At 46.5% G+C, this 21,180-nt stretch overlaps 1 protein-coding gene across 1 annotated transcript in view; it reads left to right on the forward strand.

The window, feature by feature from the left end:
- The window catches only part of HSPA12A (heat shock protein family A (Hsp70) member 12A), a 53,333-nt gene extending 32,699 nt beyond the window's left edge, over window positions 1–20,634 (forward strand). The window contains exons 6-12 of the mRNA XM_075215582.1: window positions 1,164–1,280; window positions 7,633–7,783; window positions 14,561–14,647; window positions 16,753–16,857; window positions 18,731–18,989; window positions 19,427–19,530; window positions 19,766–20,634. Of these exons, the coding sequence (XP_075071683.1) occupies window positions 1,164–1,280; window positions 7,633–7,783; window positions 14,561–14,647; window positions 16,753–16,857; window positions 18,731–18,989; window positions 19,427–19,530; window positions 19,766–20,400 (1,458 nt within the window). The 3' untranslated portion in view covers window positions 20,401–20,634. The remainder of the gene's footprint in view (window positions 1–1,163; window positions 1,281–7,632; window positions 7,784–14,560; window positions 14,648–16,752; window positions 16,858–18,730; window positions 18,990–19,426; window positions 19,531–19,765) is intronic.
- Window positions 20,635–21,180: the final 546 nt, after the last annotated feature.

Genomic DNA, 21,180 nt, shown 5'->3' on the forward strand with positions numbered 1-21,180 from the left:
ACCAAGGCCAAAGACAGTAAGAGCGTATTTACATGACTCCGGCTGAGACAGACCTGCCCAGGAGCAAATATATGCTTATAATGATGACGGTTAACGGCACTAGTTAGCCGCTTCTGATTGGCTGATTTCGAATTCACCTCTGGAGCTGATAGGTGCTTTCTGCATTGATTACATATATGGGATTCGTTTAAAAACAAATTTTTTGCTATTTTCTTAACAACTTTTATAGATTTCATAAAGACAGAAGCTGATATCTGCTGTTTTATATCACACTTAATAGATAATGTGAGAGAGTAAATTGCAGCAATGTGGCGTGGACATCACTGTTGTACGACCGCCATTGCCATAACGGTAGGAATCTCCGCTCACTTTCCTGTACACCTCAGTGTGGTGCGAGAAATGAGTGTAAATTCCCGCCATAAGATTGGCGCGATGTGTGTGAAGGTTCCGGAGACGCCTGGTGCCGAACCGATCTCCCACAATGTGTTGGTTTCCCTATCAATTAAAATGTTAATAAACAAATAATCAAATGTTAACAACCTTTTCTTGTGCTTATGACCTGACTGTATGTAAGCCGGGAGCGTACAGCCCACTCTCCATCATCAGTTTCTCACAATATACTTCAATTTTCCATCTTAAATAGCAATAAAAAGAAGCGTGATTGATGCAAAAAATAAGCAATTCTCACTCTCGCCGATACGTGGGGAACGAGCGCAGCTTCTATATGTAACTGAAAGAGACAAAGAACTTTGCTCATGAGAAATTTTGTGTTCAGTTCCAGTGATACAAACATCACAATCTGTGTTTGCTGCTAGTTGTTCATCTGCAGAGTTTCTAGTCTATGAATAGAGCTGAGATTATCACGGTCAGTTCACTCTGCTCTGTGGTTGCAGTAAGACGGGACATTTCAAGACAAGTTCCAGCACCAAAATGTGCACAATTTCACAGCCAAAAGCAGAATGAAGATAATATTCTGCTCACTTTCCTGCATCCATCCTAATACTAATGTTATAGGACACGTACAATGGCGACCCCTGCTGGCATGACTGGTACTGAGAGACAGTACTTTTTCTCAGAATAATTCTGGTTATCTCATTGCCCAGAGTCTTCTGGGGCCCCTTAGTTTAGTCTCCAACATTATGCTGTTAATTCTTGGGTTTCAGGAGCTGAGTGACCAGACGGGATCAGAGATGGATAACAATGAAGTGAGATGGGTCATTACTGTACCAGCCATTTGGAAGCAGCCGGCCAAGCAATTCATGAGACAGGCGGCCTACAAGGTAATCCCTGGGTCTGTTACAGGTGATATCAGTTGTATATGTGCACCTATAGAGAGTAATACAAGCCTTCCATGTGTAATACTGGTAACCAGATACATGTCTAATATATGTGTATATATGTGTGTGTCTGTGTATGTATATATATATATGTATACACTATCTTACATAAGAGACAGCACAAATTGTACCCACAGCTGCCATCTATACACTTCTTGTGGCCATAATTAAATATCAATGTAAATGACACATAATCATCATTATTTTATACTAGAGCTGATAGCTTTACTCAGCGCTGTACATAGAATTTTTCAGATTTTGCAGTTTCTCTGCTGAGCTCACAATCTAATTTTGCTGTCTTGGAGACATAGTCGGTTGGGTTTAGTCCCAAAATGGAAATGTAAAGTAAAACTAAGAGAACCAATCAGCAATAAGCTTAGATTAACCTAGTGCGAATTACAGGAAGTCTGATTGGCTACTGTACTTGATAAATCCACACCGGTCACCATTAGATGTTCCTGTAATTAAACAGTGCAATCATTATGCAGAACACAGTGATGCTGATGTGTGATTTATATATTGACCTCCTTACATACAAGTCACCCACCTATGTCTGCCCATCATATAGGTCTAGTCTTACCCGCTGACAGTCCTTATGGACACTGGGCGTGGTCAGCACGTAAAGATGAAGTCACCCGTCTGGGGCAGACGAAGGGGCAGGGGGGGAGTCATCATTACTCAGCACAAGGACTGCCAGCAAAGCTCTTAGGAGAGGTCAGAGCCCATCCGGCTGCATTAACGCTTGTGCTGCTGGTGCTATATAAATTGATTATCACCAATTTACTGCACATCTAAGCGGTATGTTGAGGAGATGTGAGACGTGCTGGCTCTAATACATTATTACAGTTAGTGTCCAGCATTCATCAAGCCTCTGGCATTTATGAGTCTATTGCCCCCTGGGGTCTCCTTCCTGCAAGTCCAAGGAGGTTGTTTCAAGGGCAGGGAGCGGATTTCCAGGCAGCGGCTGATTATTGTGCATCCAGGAGAGACAGTAAAGTCATTTATGAGGCTGCAGAGATGCTGTTCTGTGACGTCAGATCAGGGGCTTATTTCTCACTAATCATCACTTATAGGTATCAGCACATTGTGTAGTAGGTAAAGATGGCGTCAACTGCGAAGCTCCCGAATTCCAGGTTGGTGTGCTGGACGCCCAGGAGAGCAGGCAATGGTCCCGCATCCTGCCCAATTCCTAGCGAGAGCCTCAATGACGCGACCCAGCAGTCCCGGTGTCCCCTCACTCTCAGGACACATGTAATACAGACAGTCCTGGTGTCCCCTCATTCTCAGGACACATGTAATACAGACAGTCCCGGTGTCCCCTCACTCTCAGAACACATGTAATACAGACAGTCCCGGTGTCCCCTCACTCTCAGGACACATGTAATACAGACAGTCCCGGTGTCCCCTCACTCTCAGAACACATGTAATACAGACAGTCCCGGTGTCCCCTCACTCTCAGGACACATGTAATACAAACAGTCCTGGTGTCCGCTCATTCTCAGGACACATGTAACACAGACAGTCCCGGTGTCCCCTCACTCTCAGGACACATGTAATACAGACAGTCCCGGTGTCCCCTCACTCTCAGGTCACATGTAATACAGACAGTCCCGGTGTCCCCTCACTCTCAGGACACGTGTTATACAGACAGTCCCTGTGTCCCCTCACTCTCAGGACACATGTAATACAAACAGTCCTGGTGTCCGCTCATTCACAGGACACATGTAACACAGACAGTCCCGGTGTCCCCTCACTCTCAGGACACATGTAATACAGACAGTCCCGGTGTCCCCTCACTCTCAGGACACATGTAATACAGACAGTCCCGGTGTCCCCTCACACTCAGGACACATGTAATACGGACAGTCCCGGTGTCCCCTCACTCTCAGGACACATGTTATACAGACAGTCCTGATGTCCCCTCACTCTCAGGACACATGTAATACAGACAGTCCCAGTGTCCCCTCACTCTCAGGACACGTGTTATACAGACAGTCCCGATGTCCCCTCACTCTCAGGACACGTGTAATACAGACAGTCCCGGTGTCCCCTCACTCTCAGGACACATGTAATACAGACAGTCCCGGTGTCCGCTCACTCTCAGGACACATGTAATACAGACAGTCCCGGTGTCCCCTCACTCTCAGGACACATGTAATACAGACAGTCCCGGTGTCCTCTCACTCTCAGGACACATGTAATACAGACAGTCCCGGTGTCCCCTCACTCTCAGGACACATGTAATACAGACATTCCCTGTGTCCCCTCACTCTCAGGACACATGTAATACAGACAGTCCCGGTGTCCCCTCACTCTCAGGACACATGTAATACAGACAGTCCCGGTGTCCCCTCACTCTCAGGACACATGTAATACAGACAGCCCTGGTGTCCCCTCACTCTTAGGACACATGTAATACAGACAGTCCCTGTGTCCCCTTACTCTCAGGACACATGTAATACAGACAGTCCCAGTGTCCCCTCACTCTCAGGACACATGTAATACAGACAGTCCCTGTGTCCCCTCACTCTCAGGACACATGTAATACAGACAGTCCCGGTGTCCCCTCACTCTCAGGACACATGTAATACAGACATTCCCTGTGTCCCCTCACTCTCAGGACACATGTAATACAGACATTCCCTGTGTCCCCTCACTCTCAGGACACATGTAATACAGACAGTCCCGGTGTCCCCTCACTCTCAGGACACATGTAATACAGACAGTCCCGGTGTCCCCTCACTCTCAGGACACATGTAATACAGACAGCCCTGGTGTCCCCTCACTCTTAGGACACATGTAATACAGACAGTCCCTGTGTCCCCTTACTCTCATTACACATGTAATACAGACAGTCCCAGTGTCCCCTCACTCTCAGGACACATGTAATACAGACAGTCCCTGTGTCCCCTCATTCTCAGGACACATGTAATACAGACAGTCCCTGTATCCCCTCACTCTCAGGACACATGTAATACAGACAGTCCCGGTGTCCCCTCACTCTCAGGACACATGTAATACAGACAGTCCCGGTGTCCTCTCACTCTCAGGACACATGTAATACAGACAGTCCCGGTGTCCCCTCACTCTCAGGACACATGTAATACAGACAGTCCCGGTGTCCCCTCACTCTCAGGACACATGTAATACAGACAGTCCCTGTGTCCCCTCACTCTCAGGACACATGTAATACAGACTGTCCCGGTGTCCTCTCACTCTCAAGACACATGTAATACAGACAGTCCCGGTGTCCCCTCACTCTCAGGACACATGTAATACAGACAGTACTGGTGTCCCCTCACTCTCAGGACACATGTAATACAGACAGTCGCGGTGTCCCCTCACTCTCAGGACACATGTAATACAGACAGTCCCGGTGTCCCCTCACTCTCAGGACACATGTAATACAGACAGTCCCAGTGTCCCCTCACTCTCAGGACACATGTAATACAGACAGTCGCGGTGTCCCCTCACTCTCAGGACACGTGTAATACAGACAGTCCCGGTGTTCTCATGTAAGTGTGAATAACCAATTGTCCCATGTCCTACCTTCTTTATTGAGTCAGTTTCCCAAGATCATTGTTTTGGTTTAATACTGGATTTGTCACTTGTGTTTCACTCCCACATTCCAGCAGTCCCTCTTTCGTTACAAACATTGGTACAATACGTCCTTTTCTTTCCATGTTATCAGTGTATCAGTAAAGCTGTGTATGTGACATGTTCTGGTTCGGCTTCTCCTGTCACCCACGTTTAAGGACCGGCCACTGAGACACTAATGTATCCTTCTGCTGGCGTCCTTATGGGGTCCCAATAAACCAGTGGAATAATCTTATTCTTGGTATATGAGACATAAATCCAGACTCTCCAGATATAGATTACATAACATTATAGAAACCCAATGTGCTTCCTGAGGCAAAAATAATATTATTTAGTGATAATCTAGTATCATATAATATGTCACGACATCAGCAAACTATGTAATTCTTATGTTCCAGCCAATGGCTTAATGGCCACATCATTGCCGTTGTTGTGTAGCCCCCGGCAATGTCATAATTAGCAGCTGGTACTTCTGCCAAATATATTAGTAGTTTGGAAAAGGCTTTTACTAAAAGGGTTTATGTTCAGTCTTCTTCTCAGAGCTAAATGGGCATCAAACAAGTCTTCTATTGAACACCAGAATCCCCTGTAGATGTAGGTGGAGGAGACGACTAATGGGCACTAACAGAGGCGCAGACAATGGATGGCGATGGTCTATGTCATTATAATAGGATGCATAGGAAAAGATTCCCGAGATAATGCATCTGCTAAGAGGCCCCAGGCCCTGGCGTACCCACTCATCCACCCGACATAGTGAGAAAGTTAACACTCGATTCTGTAGGAGGTAAACAAAGCCGTATTCTCACCACTGCTGACAATGGCACTTGAAACCACTTGAAGAAGACGGCCATTAGGATTTCAATATAACCACATTTTCCCCTAGAAAATTGTAGTAAAGTAGGTTGAAGTGGTAAATTGCTCAACTGCTAAAAGATATTGATAAAATAATAAGAGAAAAGAGCTTCTCGCAGACCTTTCTGTGATCACATTCAGACGCGGTGTTGGAGGAGACGACTCGGGCTGTTTATATCCGATAGCGCCTCTGTGATGAGTGACAGCTCCGCAAAGGCGCTGCGCAAATGTCTACATTTCATGTCTATATATCAGTGGGATATGTCACATTGTTAAACCTGATACACAGACTTATTAATGAGATCATCAAGGTTCATATCACAGACTGTAACTAAAGATGTTCAAAAATGTCAAATCTTTTCGAAAGTCATTTGAATTTCACCGGTTCTGAGACCCCGAACGTGTTCGTGGTGCGATCTTCTATAAACCCAGTGTCACTCACCGGACTGTTAGTGCCTCTAGGTTGGGACATGGGCCTCTCTCGCTCCTGCCGGCGCCTCTCCTGAGCCGCGGCCGTCCGCCATCTTGACTAAGATTGCGCATGTGCAGAAACCCTGAACTGTTAATACCTCGCCTCTAGTCTCATTGGTTAATTAATCACCTCTCAGTACTGCCCTATTACCTTTGCCTGTTCTTGGTTCTCATTCCTTGAGACTCTGAGGTGTTTCCTGTTTCTGCTCGTGTTACCTGCCTGCTCCTGGACAAGTCTCCTCTCCACATCGGTAGTAGAACTTACCCGCTGCAGACTACTCTCGCTACCTCCGTTACCTGCCTGCTCCTGGACAAGTCTCCTCTATACATCAGTAGTAGAACTTACCCACTGCAGACTACTCTCGCTACCTCCGTTACCTGCCTGCTCCTGGACAAGTCTCCTCTATACATCAGTGGTACAACTTGCCTATTGCAGACCACTCACGTTGCTCCGTTCCACGCCTGCACCTGGACAAGTCTTCTCTACACATCAGTGGTAGAACTTACCCGCTGCAGACCACTCACATTACTCCGTTCCATGCCTGCGCCTGGACAAGTCTTCCCTTCACATCAGTGGTACAACTTGCCAATTGCAGACCACTCACGCTATTCCGTTACATATCTGCGCTGGACAAGTCTTCTCTACATATCCGTGGTGAAACTTACCAGCTGTAGACCATTCATGTTTCCTTGTGATATAGCTACTACTCTGTATGGTACCTATTAGCTGGACTAAAGTCTACAAGTGCCTCTGTATTATAGCTGCAAGTCGCTGACTCTTCTACTATATTGTTGATTGGTCTTTGCCTAATGTTATCCAGTTATCAAGTACTGGCCTGCTATATGCTACCTGCGTGCTAAGGCACTTGGACTCTTTCCTCATTTTATCCTGTTTACTAAACTGCTGAACCATCACAGTTCCACGGTGCCAAGACTCAGCATTTATACTATTGACATTCCTTTCCTCTATTCTACTGTATGGTTCCACTGATTCACCACACTACCCAGAGGTCCGCACTTCTGGTAAGTGTAGTTACACCTGGTGAATTCTGGGTAAAACTCCTAGTGCCCGTGACAGCCCGATTCAGAGTTACAGTTCAAAATTTGTAGCTTGTGGTCACCGCTTGTTCTTGAGGTTTGTGGTCACCAATCACTTTGTGTTCTCAAATATTTTTACTATAATTTTTGTATTTGAACACATTTAATGTGAACTGTGAACATTATTGTATTTGAAGTTCGTGTTTGAGGTTCGCAAAGAAAAACCAAACCCCCAGTAAAATTGTAGAATCGATCCACGTTTCCAGCATCTATTTTATCATAGGATTAAATATCCATTATACATATTCTAATACTGTTATTCTGTCTCATCTGATAGGCTGGAATGGTGTCTCCTGAGTACCCCGAACAGCTGATCATCTCTCTAGAACCCGAGGGGGCTTCAATATACTGCAGGAAACTCCGACTGCACCAAATGATCGACCTCAGCAGTAAAGCAGCAATCAACGGCGTCAGCCCCACTGACCCAGGTCTGTGGATTTCTATCATCACAAGCCTTATATATAGACTTACTATTGCGACATGCCCTGTTATATACGGACTGTCGTGACATGCCCTGTTATATACGGACTATCATGACATGCCCTGTTATATATGGACTGTCATGACATACCCTGTTATATACGGACTGTCGTGACATGCCCTGTTATATACGGACTATCGTGACATGCCCTGTTATATACGGACTATCATGACATGCCCTGTTATATACGGACTGTCATGACATGCCCTGTTATATACGGACTGTCATGACATGCCCTGTTATATATGGACTGTCACGACATACCTTGTTAAATACGGACTGTCGTGACATGCCCTGTTATATACGGACTATCATGACATGCCCTGTTATATACGGACTGTCGTGACATGCCCTGTTATATATGGACTGTCACGACATACCCTGTTAAATACGGACTATCGTGACATGCCCTGTTATATATGGACTGTCACGACATACCCTGTTAAATACGGACTATCGTGACATGCCCTGTTATATACGGACTATCATGACATGCCCTGTTATATACGGACTGTCATGACATGCCCTGTTATATACGGACTATCATGACATGCCCTGTTATATATGGACTGTCATGACATGCCCTGTTATATACGGACTATCATGACATGCCCTGTTATATACGGACTGTCATGACATGCCCTGTTATATACGGACTATCATGACATGCCCTGTTATATATGGACTGTCATGACATGCCCTGTTATATATGGACTGTCGTGACATGCCATGTTATATACGGACTGTCGTGACATGCCCTGTTATATACAGACTGTCATGACATGCCCAGACTGCCTATCCGCCATCTCCTCCTGGATGTCCGCACGCTTTCTCAAAATCAATATTTCTAAAACGAAACTCATTGTCTTTCCTCCGTCCAGACTCCCATCTCACCATGACCTCTCTATTGTTGTCAACAACACCACCATCTCCTCTGTCACCCAACTCCGCTGCCTGGGTGTCACCCTCGACTCCTCTCTCTCCTTTGCCCCCCATATTCATTCCCTTGCCCAAGCCTGTCGCTTCCAACTGTGCAACATCACCTCCGTATCCGTCCCTTTCTCTCTCAGGATGCCACCAAGACTATCATCCACACACTCATCATCTCCCGCCTGGATTACTGCAACCTCCTCCTCACCGGCCTCCCCCACTCCCATCTCTCCCCCCTCCACTCTATACTCAAATCGGCCGCAAGACTCATCTTCCTCTCACGCTGCTCCTCCTCTGCCTCCCCTCTCTGCCTCGCCTTACACTGGCTTCCCTTCCCCTACAGAATCCTTTTCAAACTCCTCACCACCACTTACAAAGCTCTCTCACACTCTACTGCCCCCTACATCTCTAACCTCCTCTCCATTCACACTCCTGCCCGCTCCCTGCGCTCGACCAATGATCATCACCTCTCCTCCACTCTCATCACCTCTTCACACTCCAGAATCCAAGACTTCTCCCGTGCTGACCCCTACACTGGAATGACCTCCCTCGTTCTATCCGTCTCTCTCCTACTTTGTGCTCCTTCCTTCAAACGTGAACTGAAAACCCACCTCTTCCTTAAAGCCTACCAACCATCCACATAGCCCCTTCATCTCCTCCACTTGCTTCCCCTCTCTCCCCCTTGCCTCATCTGGCTCCCCTTGTGCCTTTTCTGTTTACCCTCCCTTAGGATGTAAGCTCACATTAGCAGGGCCCTCTTCCCTCCTGTCTACATACCTGTTCTTCTGCTCCGTGTTTATTGCATTAGCCAGTCTGGAGTTTCTGAAGTATTGGTATATTTGTTTATTGTTTTATACTGTTTCACCCTGTATAGTCTTCTGTTTGTACTGTGTGCGGCGCTGCGGAAACCTTGTGGCGCCTAACAAATAAAGGAAAATAATAATAATAATGCCCTGTTATATACGGACTATCATGACATGCCTTGTTATATAGGGACTGTCATGACATGCCCTGTTTATATAAGGACTATTGTGACATGCCCTGTTATATAGGGACTGGAGTCTAGCAGTAATATTAAGCGCTGAACTCTTAGTTTATGCAAGATTATAACGCCAGAGCCCACATGACCTTCAGGGTCCGCACTGCTTCAGGAATCACTGCGAGAGGCTGTACATGTACAGACGTTATGTATTGTACACTGAGGGCCTGAGTCATTAAGGAGAGCAAAGCATAAAAAAGGAGTAACATTTGCACCTGGGCAAAACCATGTTACATTGGAGGGGGAGGTAAATTTAAAATGTGGGGACAGATTCATAGTTAGGGTAGGACATGTCCTAGATCAACTTTAAATTTCAGTGTAATAATAAAGCTATCAAGCATTTGTGTGCTAGATGGAAAAACAGCCAGTATTTAACTCATGTGCAAAATAATAAACTGATTTGCACCCCCTTTCATTGTAACATGGTTTGTTCCAGAGAACATTTACTCCTTGTTTGCCTTAATGACTTAGGCCCTGAATGTCACCTACTGTCCACTTAGTATTAGGTGTACTTTATACTGTTCATACAAATGACATTCAGGGATCTAGTTATCAAGGGGTGAAACGCGTCACTTCTCTGCCTGGCTCTATATGTTATTTAGAGAGAGCAGTGTACGTGCGATGTGTATTACATGTATCTCTATAGGATGTTACATTCAGGAGCACCAGACTTATTGATCAGTCTATTCATAAACAGCCGTGTTACCCTCTATAGGGTGAGCAGGAACTTCAGACACCCGACCAGCAGCGGGGCGATGGAGTTACCCTCATCTTGTAAAATAACCCCTTCATGGCCACAAGTCCTTTATACCGTCACCAGCAGAACACGTTTCACAGTTCTCTATGATGTAGGTTTTGTATACACTGGTGGACGCCTCAATGTCTTTTTCTGGACAAATATAATTTTTTAGGTGGGACAGTAAGAATATATATATTTTCTTAACAGCATTTACAGTAAAAAGATTGCAAAATAGAAACATATATACTTTGCCCTGATTCTTCTTATAATTACTTTGACCTTGTTAGTAAAACATTAGAAAGTTAACCCAAATTAGCTAGTTCTGGAAACCAAACATGCGAAATATAGAACCTGGAAACAAAGGAACATTTTATTTTCATTTCATTAAAACTATTTTGTACCTTTTACTATTTTCAATTTAACCAGTGATAGATGGGAGTCACCGTTAGATCCATGATACACTGTGTCTATCGGTGCTGACAGTGGGGAGATAATAAAGGACCTGCGTTGGTCTGATCATGTTGCGATATTCTGTTATTAATGCAGAGGGGCTGGTCTCCCTCGGAGCTGTACATACAGTAACGCTCCATTTGAGCTCTATGTACAATAATGGTGATGTGGGGGTCGCTACCCCGCGTACCCACCAGGGCTGTTTCCCTGGTCTACACTGGAGGTACTCATCCGATCCCGAGGGACTGCTATGAAAGGTGTTGCTTCTTCCGGCTGTAGTTAACCCACCGTAGTTCGGTCCGTACCCTTCCTCTTCCTCCTGCAGACGAGACAAAAGAGAGAGACGTGCCTATCAAGGGAGAGGGAAGGGGCTGTTCGGGGCTACGACCAGGAACAAACACACTCGATTCCGCCTGCCGTCACCCCGTCTTACTCTAGTCTGGACACGGGGGCTGCGAGTATTTGGGACAGAGAACGTACTCGCCCAAATGCTCTACTCACCAGTAGTGAGGGTCACCCAGCAGTTTAGGTGACAGGGCTATATTTGCCAGCAAAGTGCCGCCGGGTCTGGTGGTTCCCACCTGGAACCGTCAGGAGCAGTGCCGGAACTCAGGTGAACCACGCCCGACCCCACGGTACACTGTCTGCACTAGAACCGTCAGGCTAACCTGCCGGAACTCAGAAACAGGCACCCAAATGGAACCGCGGGTAACACACCCAGGGCTGTGCTGCAATGCCAGCGAGGAACCCAATCACTATCTCTGGAACATTACGAGGGGCCGGGACTTACCGGGCGTGAAGACTACCGTGTGGCGTTTCCTCTGGCGTGGTGCTTTCACCGTTCCCCTTTGCCCCTTCCGGCCTCGAGTGTGGCCAGAGAACAGACCGGGCAGCAGAGCCTACCTCCATTTGGACACTGATGTCTTGTTCCTGGAGAGTAATCACAACCCCCCTCAAAACCCAGTATGCACAAAACAATACAGTACCACAATGCACAGTAAATCCTTCTACCCTGCACAGAGCCTGCTGCTTAACTGGGAGGCATTCCGGGCCTAGTGCCCTTGGTGACAAAAGCCTAATCCCTACTCGCCGTGAATCTTGGCATACACTTGACCCTACCTAAGGGCCTTATGTCTTGACTACGAGGCTGCGCCAATTCCTAGCTATGGGGCCTAATGCCCAGCACCAACTACCTAAGGGCCTTGTGCCCTGAACTCTGGGATGCGCCCTTCCCTCACTATGGGGCCTAATGCCTGGTACTAACTACCTAAGGGCCCTGTGCCCTGTTTGTGGGGCTGTGCCCCCTTCCTGGCTATGGGCCTAATGCCCAGTCCTAACTACTAAGGGCCTTGTGCCCTGTTTGTGGGGCTGTACCCCCCTCCCTGCATAATGCCCCAAAATGCCTACCGTGGCCCACCCTACCTTGTGTTGAGTCCTAGTGCCCAGGATGCCGCTCGGGCCTTGTGCCCGATGAGAGAGCAATGGGCCGAAGGTTTAGGTTAGACAGAGTGCAGGCGCGGGCCCGGGAGATGTGGTGCCCAGGGAGACCTCTCGTTACCTCGGCGTAGGTCCTCTTCTTGCTGCCGCCGTCATCCAGGAACTGCCGCCGGGTGTCTTCTCCTCTTCTTGTCGCCGTCGGGTCTTCAGGAGACAGAGTAGCTCTTAGCCCTGACAAGGGCTCTCTGTCTCCGTTGCTGTCTTCTCTTCTTGCTTCTGCTGCGGTCCCACGCTGTCCTCTCCTCTTGATTGCCACCGCCGACCGAACTCGCGGGCAGAGGCGTCTTAAATAGACGCAGGTGCGCTGACGCCCAATGTTGGCAGCACATTGCTGCCGCGAGCCAAGCCGGCGCCAAAGTCTAATGGTCGGTCGGGGAGCGCTGATTGACTCTCCAACCCGGCCACACCTTGAAGCGTCTCCGGACATGTCCGGTGAGTCCCTCACAGTGAGGCCAGGAGCTGTAACACATACTTCCCAAATTCCCAATTGGGAGAGAGGAACAGTTCAGGCCTCTCTACTGATCACCCGGATGTCTCACGACCTCTATAAGGGAACAATCAGAGAAATCAGGGATAATAATGTATAAACGTATCTGATATTCACTGTCGTTATTTCCTCTTCTGTAGAAACCAGGGGTATATGGGTTATTTGCAGCAGATAAAGACAAATAGTTCCATCTAATCTCCCTGTTTTACTCTCAGAATGGTTTATCCCAAGCCTGTTCTATTTCTTTACCGCCTCTGCTGGCTGTTTATTCCAAGCAGCTGCTACTCTTTTAGCAATGCAATATAATATACACTGACATTAATATTATTTTCTCACATGTAAAAAATAAAGAGATGCAGCAGTTTATTAGACCAATATCCGCCCTCCCCCGACCACTCTATGAGCAGTAATATCACCAGCGACAGTGGCAGAACTACCATTGGTACAGCGTTGCACCGGGGCCCCTAGAGATAATGGGGCCCGTTGCATGGCAGATGCAGAGGGTCGGAACTAGCGAGCTGTGGGCCCCGGTTCCTTCCTCACTTCCCTGCACCGCAGGTCGCTAGTTCCACCTCTGACCAGCAACATCATGTTCGTAATAACCGGTCTGTACACAGGAGATCACTAGGATCACAGGGTCACTAGGATCACAGGAGATCACTAGGATCACAGGGTCACTAGGATCACAGGGTCACAGGAGATCACTAGGATCACAGGCGATCACAAGAGATCACTAGGATCACAGGGTCACTAGGATCACAGGAGATCACTAGAATCACAGGGTCACTAGGATCACAGGGTCACAGGAGATCACTAGGGTCACTAGGATCACAGGGTCACTAGGATCACAGGAGATCACTAGGGTCACTAGGATCACAGGAGATCACTAGGATCACAGGGTCACTAGGATCACAGGAGATCACTAGAATCACAGGGTCACTAGGATCACAGGAGATCACTAGATTCACAGGGTCACTAGGATCACAGGGTCACTAGGATCACAGGAGATCACTAGAATCACAGGGTCACTAGAATCACAGGGTCACTAGGATCACAGGGTCACAGGAGATCACTAGGGTCACTAGGATCACAGGGTCACAGGAGATCACTAGGGTCACTAGGATCACAGGAGATCACTAGGATCACAGGGTCACTAGGATCACAGGAGATCACTAGAATCACAGGGTCACTAGGATCACAGGAGATCACTAGAATCACAGGGTCACTAGGATCACAGGAGATCACTAGAATCACAGGGTCACTAGGATCACTAGAATCACAGGGTCACTAGGATCACAGGGTCACTAGGATCACAGGGTCACTAGAACCACAGGAGATCACTAGGATCACAGAGTCACTAGGATCACAGAAGATCACTAGAATCACAGGCTCACTAGGATCACAGGGTCACTAGGATCACAGGAGATCACTAGGATCACAGGGTCACTAGGATCACAGGGTCACTAGGATCACAGGGTCACTAGGAGGGGCTGGTTGTACCATTGTGGGATATGTTATAGCTGCTGACATACATCACTGTGTAGGCATCAGGAGACAATAATTATTTCATGTCTACATTCAGCCAAGGACCACGTACGACGGAACCGGCAGAGTCGGATCTTTCTGGTGGAAAATGTGATAGGAGAGCTGTGGTCGGAGCTGGAACAAGGTACAACCTCTGCAAAACATTAGTGATAGTAACAATGTATACCCCCCGCCCCCACTACGTATAACAAGGACCAGTGACAGAATGAACTACCCCCATTCTTGTGCTTGATCATTATAACACACAGCGGCCTATTTATCACACATAGAAAACCCATCTACAGAGACTGTCACCGCTACCGCCGTGGTATCGCCGGTAGCTCCGCATGCGGCAGCTGAGCAGCCTCCCCGCTCTCGCTCAGTATCACAGGGCAGCTTTATTATTCTTACTGACATAAGGTAGAAATAAGTCTGTTAGTGTCATCCGATAAATGGGACTTCAGCTCTGTAATAGCTGCTGATGGCAGTGACGGGTAATGTGCCATTTGCCAACTTGCTGCTTCACTGCAATCACAGTTACATCCTGGGTAATCAGGCCCGGCGCTCCCATTAGGCAAGGTTAGGCACTTGCCTAGGGCGCCGGGCTCTGGAGGGCGCCACAGAACTGGAAATTAATTTTAAAACTGTGCGGCGACCGCTGACCATACCTGTCACGGCCGCCGCACAGCATTCAGACGCATGGGGAGGGGGGGGAAGAGGCTATTGCTCACCACCGCCGCCTCTCTGCTCCGTCTCCTCCCCTCCACTTACTAGTGTCAGTGAGTGGAGGGGAGGAGACAGAGCAGAGAGGCGGCGGTGGTGAGACAAGGTAAGAAAAGACGGGGTGAGGGGGGAGGATGGAAGGGGGGCGCCGACTTTTGCGGGGGGGGGGAGAGGGCGCCGATTTTTGCGGGGTGGGGAGAGGGCGCCAATTTTGCCTAGGGCGCAATGGACCCTAGCACCGGCCCTGTGGGTAATGCACTTTGGTGCCACTGCGCCATCTGCTGGAATTGCGGAGTTATTGCGCTCTGTCAGACCAGGAACAATCGCACTGGTTTCTAATGAGGAATAAGAGACAACATGTAGCCCAGAATCTTTACTGAAAATCACCAGAAATAGTTGCTTATAATGGATGACACGTTCTTAAGTCCCAGCCTGCACCTTGGCACAAGGACCTACACAATTGTAGTGCCACAAATGTTCACTATAAAATAAGAAATATTGTCTCCATTGTCAATAATGTAGTAATGCCCCTGGTAATAATAATGTAGTAATGCCCTTTGTAATAATAATGTAGTAATGCCCCTGGTAATAATAATGTAGTAATGCCCCTGGTAATAATAATGTAGTAATGCCCCTGGTAATAATAAGGTAGTAATGCCCCTGGTAATAATAATGTAGTAATGCCCCTGGTAATAATAATGTAGTAATGCCCCTGGTAATAATAATGTAGTAATGCCCCTGGTAATAATAATGTAGTAATGCCCCTGGTAATAATAATGTAGTAATGCCCTTTGTAATAATAATGTAGTAATGCCCCTGGTAATAATAATGTAGTAATGCCCTTTGTAATAATAGTCCCCGGTGATAATAATGTACTAATGAAATATTGTCCTCATAACTAATAACTAAGGGTCTGACTCATTAAGGATCTTAACTGAAGAAACTTCTTATTTCAGTCTCCTGGACAAAACCATGTTACAATACAAGGGGTGCAAATTAATATTCTGTTTTGCACATAAGTTAAATACTGACTGTTTTTTCATGTAGCACACAAATATCAACTTTAAATTTCAGTGTACAAATAAGCTATCAAGTATTTGTGTGTTACATGAATAAACAGTCATTATTTAACTTATGTGCAAAACAGAAAACTAGTTTGCACCCCTTGTATTGTAACATAGTTTTGTCCAGGAGACTGAAATAAGAAGTTTCTTCAGTTAAGATCCTTAATGAATCAGACCCTAAATGTTGGCACCAAAATAAATACTTCCCTATAAATCTTTGTTCTTTCCTGATCCTAATTCAATGGGAATTTTTTAATCCATAAGGAGAAAGAAACACCCTACGAAACGGACCGGACGCTCCCAATATGCATGTGTTGCAAACTGATCCAATCTCCGACGAGCCCGGCTAGTTAACACTCAGGCAGCCAATCAGGAGGGCTCTCTTGCATCCCTCAGCCAATATACGAAATCTGCTTTATTATTTCCGCTCCATCATAATATATTTGTTTTTTCCTTTTCACAGGTGATCGTTATGTGGTGGTAGATTGTGGTGGCGGCACAGTCGACCTGACCGTCCATCAAATCAGGTTACCAGAAGGTCATCTGAAAGAGCTGTACAAAGCCTCAGGTACACACTGGTCACTGATTGTATAGGTGGGATCTGTGTGTTCCCTGTAATAACTATTGGTCACTGATTGTATAGGTGGGATCTGCGTGTTCCCTGTAATAACTATTGGTCACTGATTGTATAGGTGGGATCTGCGTGTTCCCTGTAATAACTATTGGTCACTGATTGTATAGGTGGGATCTGTGTGTTCCCTGTAATAACTATTGGTCACTGATTGTATAGGTGGGATCTGCGTGTTCCCTATAATAACTATTGGTCACTGATTGTATAGGTGGGATCTGCGTGTTCCCTATAATAACTATTAGTCACTGATTGTATAGGTGGGATCTGCGTGTTCCCTATAATAACTATTGGTCACTGATTGTATAGGTGGGATCTGCGTGTTCCCTATAATAACTATTGGTCACTGATTGTATAGGTGGGATCTGCGTGTTCCCTATAATAACTATTAGTCACTGATTGTATAGGTGGGATCTGCGTGTTCCCTATAATAACTATTGATCACTGATTGTATAGGTGGGATCTGCGTGTTCCCTATAATAACTATTGGTCACTGATTGTATAGGTGGGATCTGTGTGTTCCCTGTAATAACTATTGGTCACTGATTGTATAGGTGGGATCTGCGTGTTCCCTATAATAACTATTGGTCACTGATTGTATAGGTGGGATCTGCGTGTTCCCTATAATAACTATTGATCACTGATTGTATAGGTGGGATCTGCGTGTTCCCTATAATAACTATTAGTCACTGATTGTATAGGTGGGATCTGCGTGTTCCCTATAATAACTATTGGTCACTGATTGTATAGGTGGGATCTGCGTGTTCCCTGTAATAACTATTGGTCACTGATTGTATAGGTGGGATCTGCGTGTTCCCTATAATAACTATTGGTCACTGATTGTACAGTAAGGATCTGAACGTCCTCCTATCAGAATATTGGGGGTATTTACAAATACTTTGGTGCACGAGTCCACCCAACACAACAGAATAGCAGTGGAATTCTAGTTACCCCAGTAAATCGGGACTGTGTATTATTTTGTTTTTAAATATTATATTGGTTGAAATTTCTAGTTCCCTTTGAAACTGCACCCGGAAGGGGCAATTTTCGTCCCAGCGGTAGTATAACCTGCTTTCCGTGATGTCCGAGGATGTATACAATATAAACCCTTTTGCGGGGGGTAAAATATTCTGCGTCCCATAAAGGCACATTCTCTATGTTTACCACCCAACAATCCTGATTTTGGCGGAACACCCTGCTTAGCGGGCTGCAAAAGAGGTGGGACTTAACCAAAACGGAATTGAGAGTTACCCAATTTGCACATTTATGGGCGGGGTTTGGGTGGAACAGGGGCGGGAATTTTTTTGTCCCAGTTTCATAATTCTAAATGTTGGGACTTATATCCATTCCTTGAATCTAATGTAAATGATCTTGTTCAACAAAACACAATCTCATGTCTGCTTGTTGGTGCCCAACTAGTCAGATCCCAGCACCTAGGCTTGTAAAGGATTTTAGACTAATGGAGTTCCTGGTGGTGCCATGAGGGTAACAGGTGCAGCGTGAGAGAAGTCTTGGAGACATTAGAGGTCTGATATGGAGCAGAGGTACCTTGGGTGGGAATATTTGCAGGTGACGGAGGAGATATAAGGAGCTGGACCATTGACGAGAACGTGGATGTTTAATGCTATAATTTTGACTTGTATCTTGTGCACGATGGAGACCACTGAATGTGTGGTGCTACTGACCATACAGCCTTGGGAACGATGCCTAATACAACGACACTATCTGGGGTTATAGGATCACACTGCTTTGTAGTAAAAAGACTATAATTATTACAATGGTAAAGACCATCCTTAACTCTTTGCTGTCTCAGGGGGACCGTACGGCTCTCTTGGTGTTGACTACGAGTTTGAGAAACTGCTCTGTAAAATTTTTGGAGACGATTTCATCGACCAGTTTAAAGTGAAGCGTCCGGCAGCCTGGGTGGACCTCATGATCGCCTTCGAGTCTCGCAAAAGGGCTGCGGCCCCTGACCGGACCAACCCGCTGAACATAACGTTACCCTTCTCCTTCATTGATTACTACAAGAAGTTCCGGGGGCACAGCGTGGAGCACGCTCTGCGTAAAAGCAAGTGAGTGTGAGATCCACACGTGAGTATTGTTAATGTCACCTCTGGTATTGATATAAATATCTGGAATGTCGTGTGAGTGTTTATAGGAGAATACACATTTATCTTCCCTTGTAAATAATGTTATATTCCCTGTGGTTGATTCTTCACTTTATAAACCACACGTCATGGTACATCCGTCCATATAACCCTTAGTGGTCACAGGAGGGACAGAGTTGGATTAGCCCCATCCTCCATCTCTCCCTTCTGAGCTACTTGTTCTCCCAGCTGGGAAATATCAGCTGTTTTTACATCTGTGATTCTTTAGAAATGAATGAGAAAAGCAGCCTCTCCCCATAATCACAGGGCCTCCCGGCTAAGAGCGATGCTAACAATGTGCAGCGTAATGAGAATCTTGTACCGTCTGGAAATTCTCCCACTAACGTCTCTTTCCTGTTCAGTGTGGACTTTGTCAAGTGGTCCTCACAGGGAATGCTGCGGATGAATCCAGATGCAATGAACGCTCTCTTCAAGCCCACTGTTGACCACATAATTGAACACTTATGTAAGTACAAGTCGGGTTTTTTACCCATGAGAACTGAAATAAAGGTCTCATTGTACTAAGTATCAAACCACATCTCGTTGTATTTACATCAGTTACTGCTGAAGGTACCTCACGTCTTATGGTTAGATGCTGTTGGTGAGTGCAGGATAGGATGTCTCTAATGCAGGATGTGAACTGTTTTAATACTTGTATTTTGAAAAGTTTATTGACCCGCCAATTCTCTTCTGTCGTGCAGCAAATCTATTCCAAAAGCCTGAGGTGTGCGGAGTGAAATTTCTCTTTTTGGTTGGTGGGTTTGCAGAATCCCCCCTGCTCCAACAGGCTGTGCAGCAAGCATTTGGGAACCAGTGTCGAGTCATCATCCCCCATGATGTAGGATTAACGATCCTGAAAGGAGCTGTCTTGTTTGGGCTGGATCCTGCTGTGATTAAAGTACGCCGTTCTCCTATGACATACGGAGTGGGCGTCTTAAACCGCTATGTTGAAGGGAAACACCCGCCAGAGAAACTCCTCCTCAAGGACGGCACCCGATGGTGCACAGATGTCTTCGACACCTTCATTTTGGCTGACCAATCGGTGGCTCTGGGGGAGACGGTGAAACGTAGCTATACCCCATCCAGACCCTCTCAGCTACTCATCATCATCAACATCTACAGCTCAGAGAAGGAAGACGTCAGTTTCATCACCGACCCCGGAGTGCGGAAGTGTGGCACGCTGAGGCTCGATCTCACAGGAGTGGAAAGTTCTGGGGTTCCGAGCCGTAGGGAGATCCAAACCATCATGCAGTTTGGGGACACTGAGCTAAAAGCTATGGCGGTCGACATCGCCACCTCTAAAAGTGTAAAAGTCAACATTGATTTCTTGAATTAGAACTTTTTTATCTTTCGCCTTCCTGTGTCCCCTGCCCTCCACCACAGGCCCCTCTTGTGTCCCCTGCCCTCCACCACAGACCCCTCTTGTGTCCCCTGCCCTCCACCACAGGCCCCTCTTGTGTCCCCTGCCCTCCACCACAGGCCCCTCTTGTGTCCCCTGCCCTCCACCACAGACCCCTCTTGTGTCCCCTGCCCTCCACCACGGGCCCCTCTTGTGTCCCCTGCCCTCCACCACAGGCCCCTCTTGTTTCCTGTCTTCCTTTATCATACCAGACCACCAGGAGATTATCCAATAGTCCAATTTTGAAATATTTAGCAATTAATTTGCACAGTGGCAGCTACTGTTTACCTGGATCCATAGGGAGTGAGGATCTGTCCCCAGACTGCCTACTGGTAATGGTATGTGGGCCACAGAACACAGGGTCATAACTGAACTGTCACTTTTATTGTCATGAGTTTGGAACGCAGGTTCCTTCTGCAGTATATCTGACATGATCTGGCCTTAGTTTATAGCAGTCATTTATCAATGTGTGAATGGAGAAAATGTCATTCGCCTTTAGGCAGCTAGAATGACTAGAGAACCACAATTATAGAGGGTAATCCGATGCTATTCTGCTCTATTATTATAAGTGGTACTCTCAAGCCTCACATGGGACAGGTAGTATTTAAACACTCTCCTTCACAGACACCATCTGTTCCCCTTTTATTACACACTTGGGCGTATTTCTCTACTAGAAATTAAAAGATGATAACAAAATAAAGTATAATAATTAAATAT

Source organism: Mixophyes fleayi, chromosome 6 (assembly GCF_038048845.1).
Source record: "Mixophyes fleayi isolate aMixFle1 chromosome 6, aMixFle1.hap1, whole genome shotgun sequence".
Lineage (NCBI taxonomy): Eukaryota > Metazoa > Chordata > Amphibia > Anura > Limnodynastidae > Mixophyes > Mixophyes fleayi.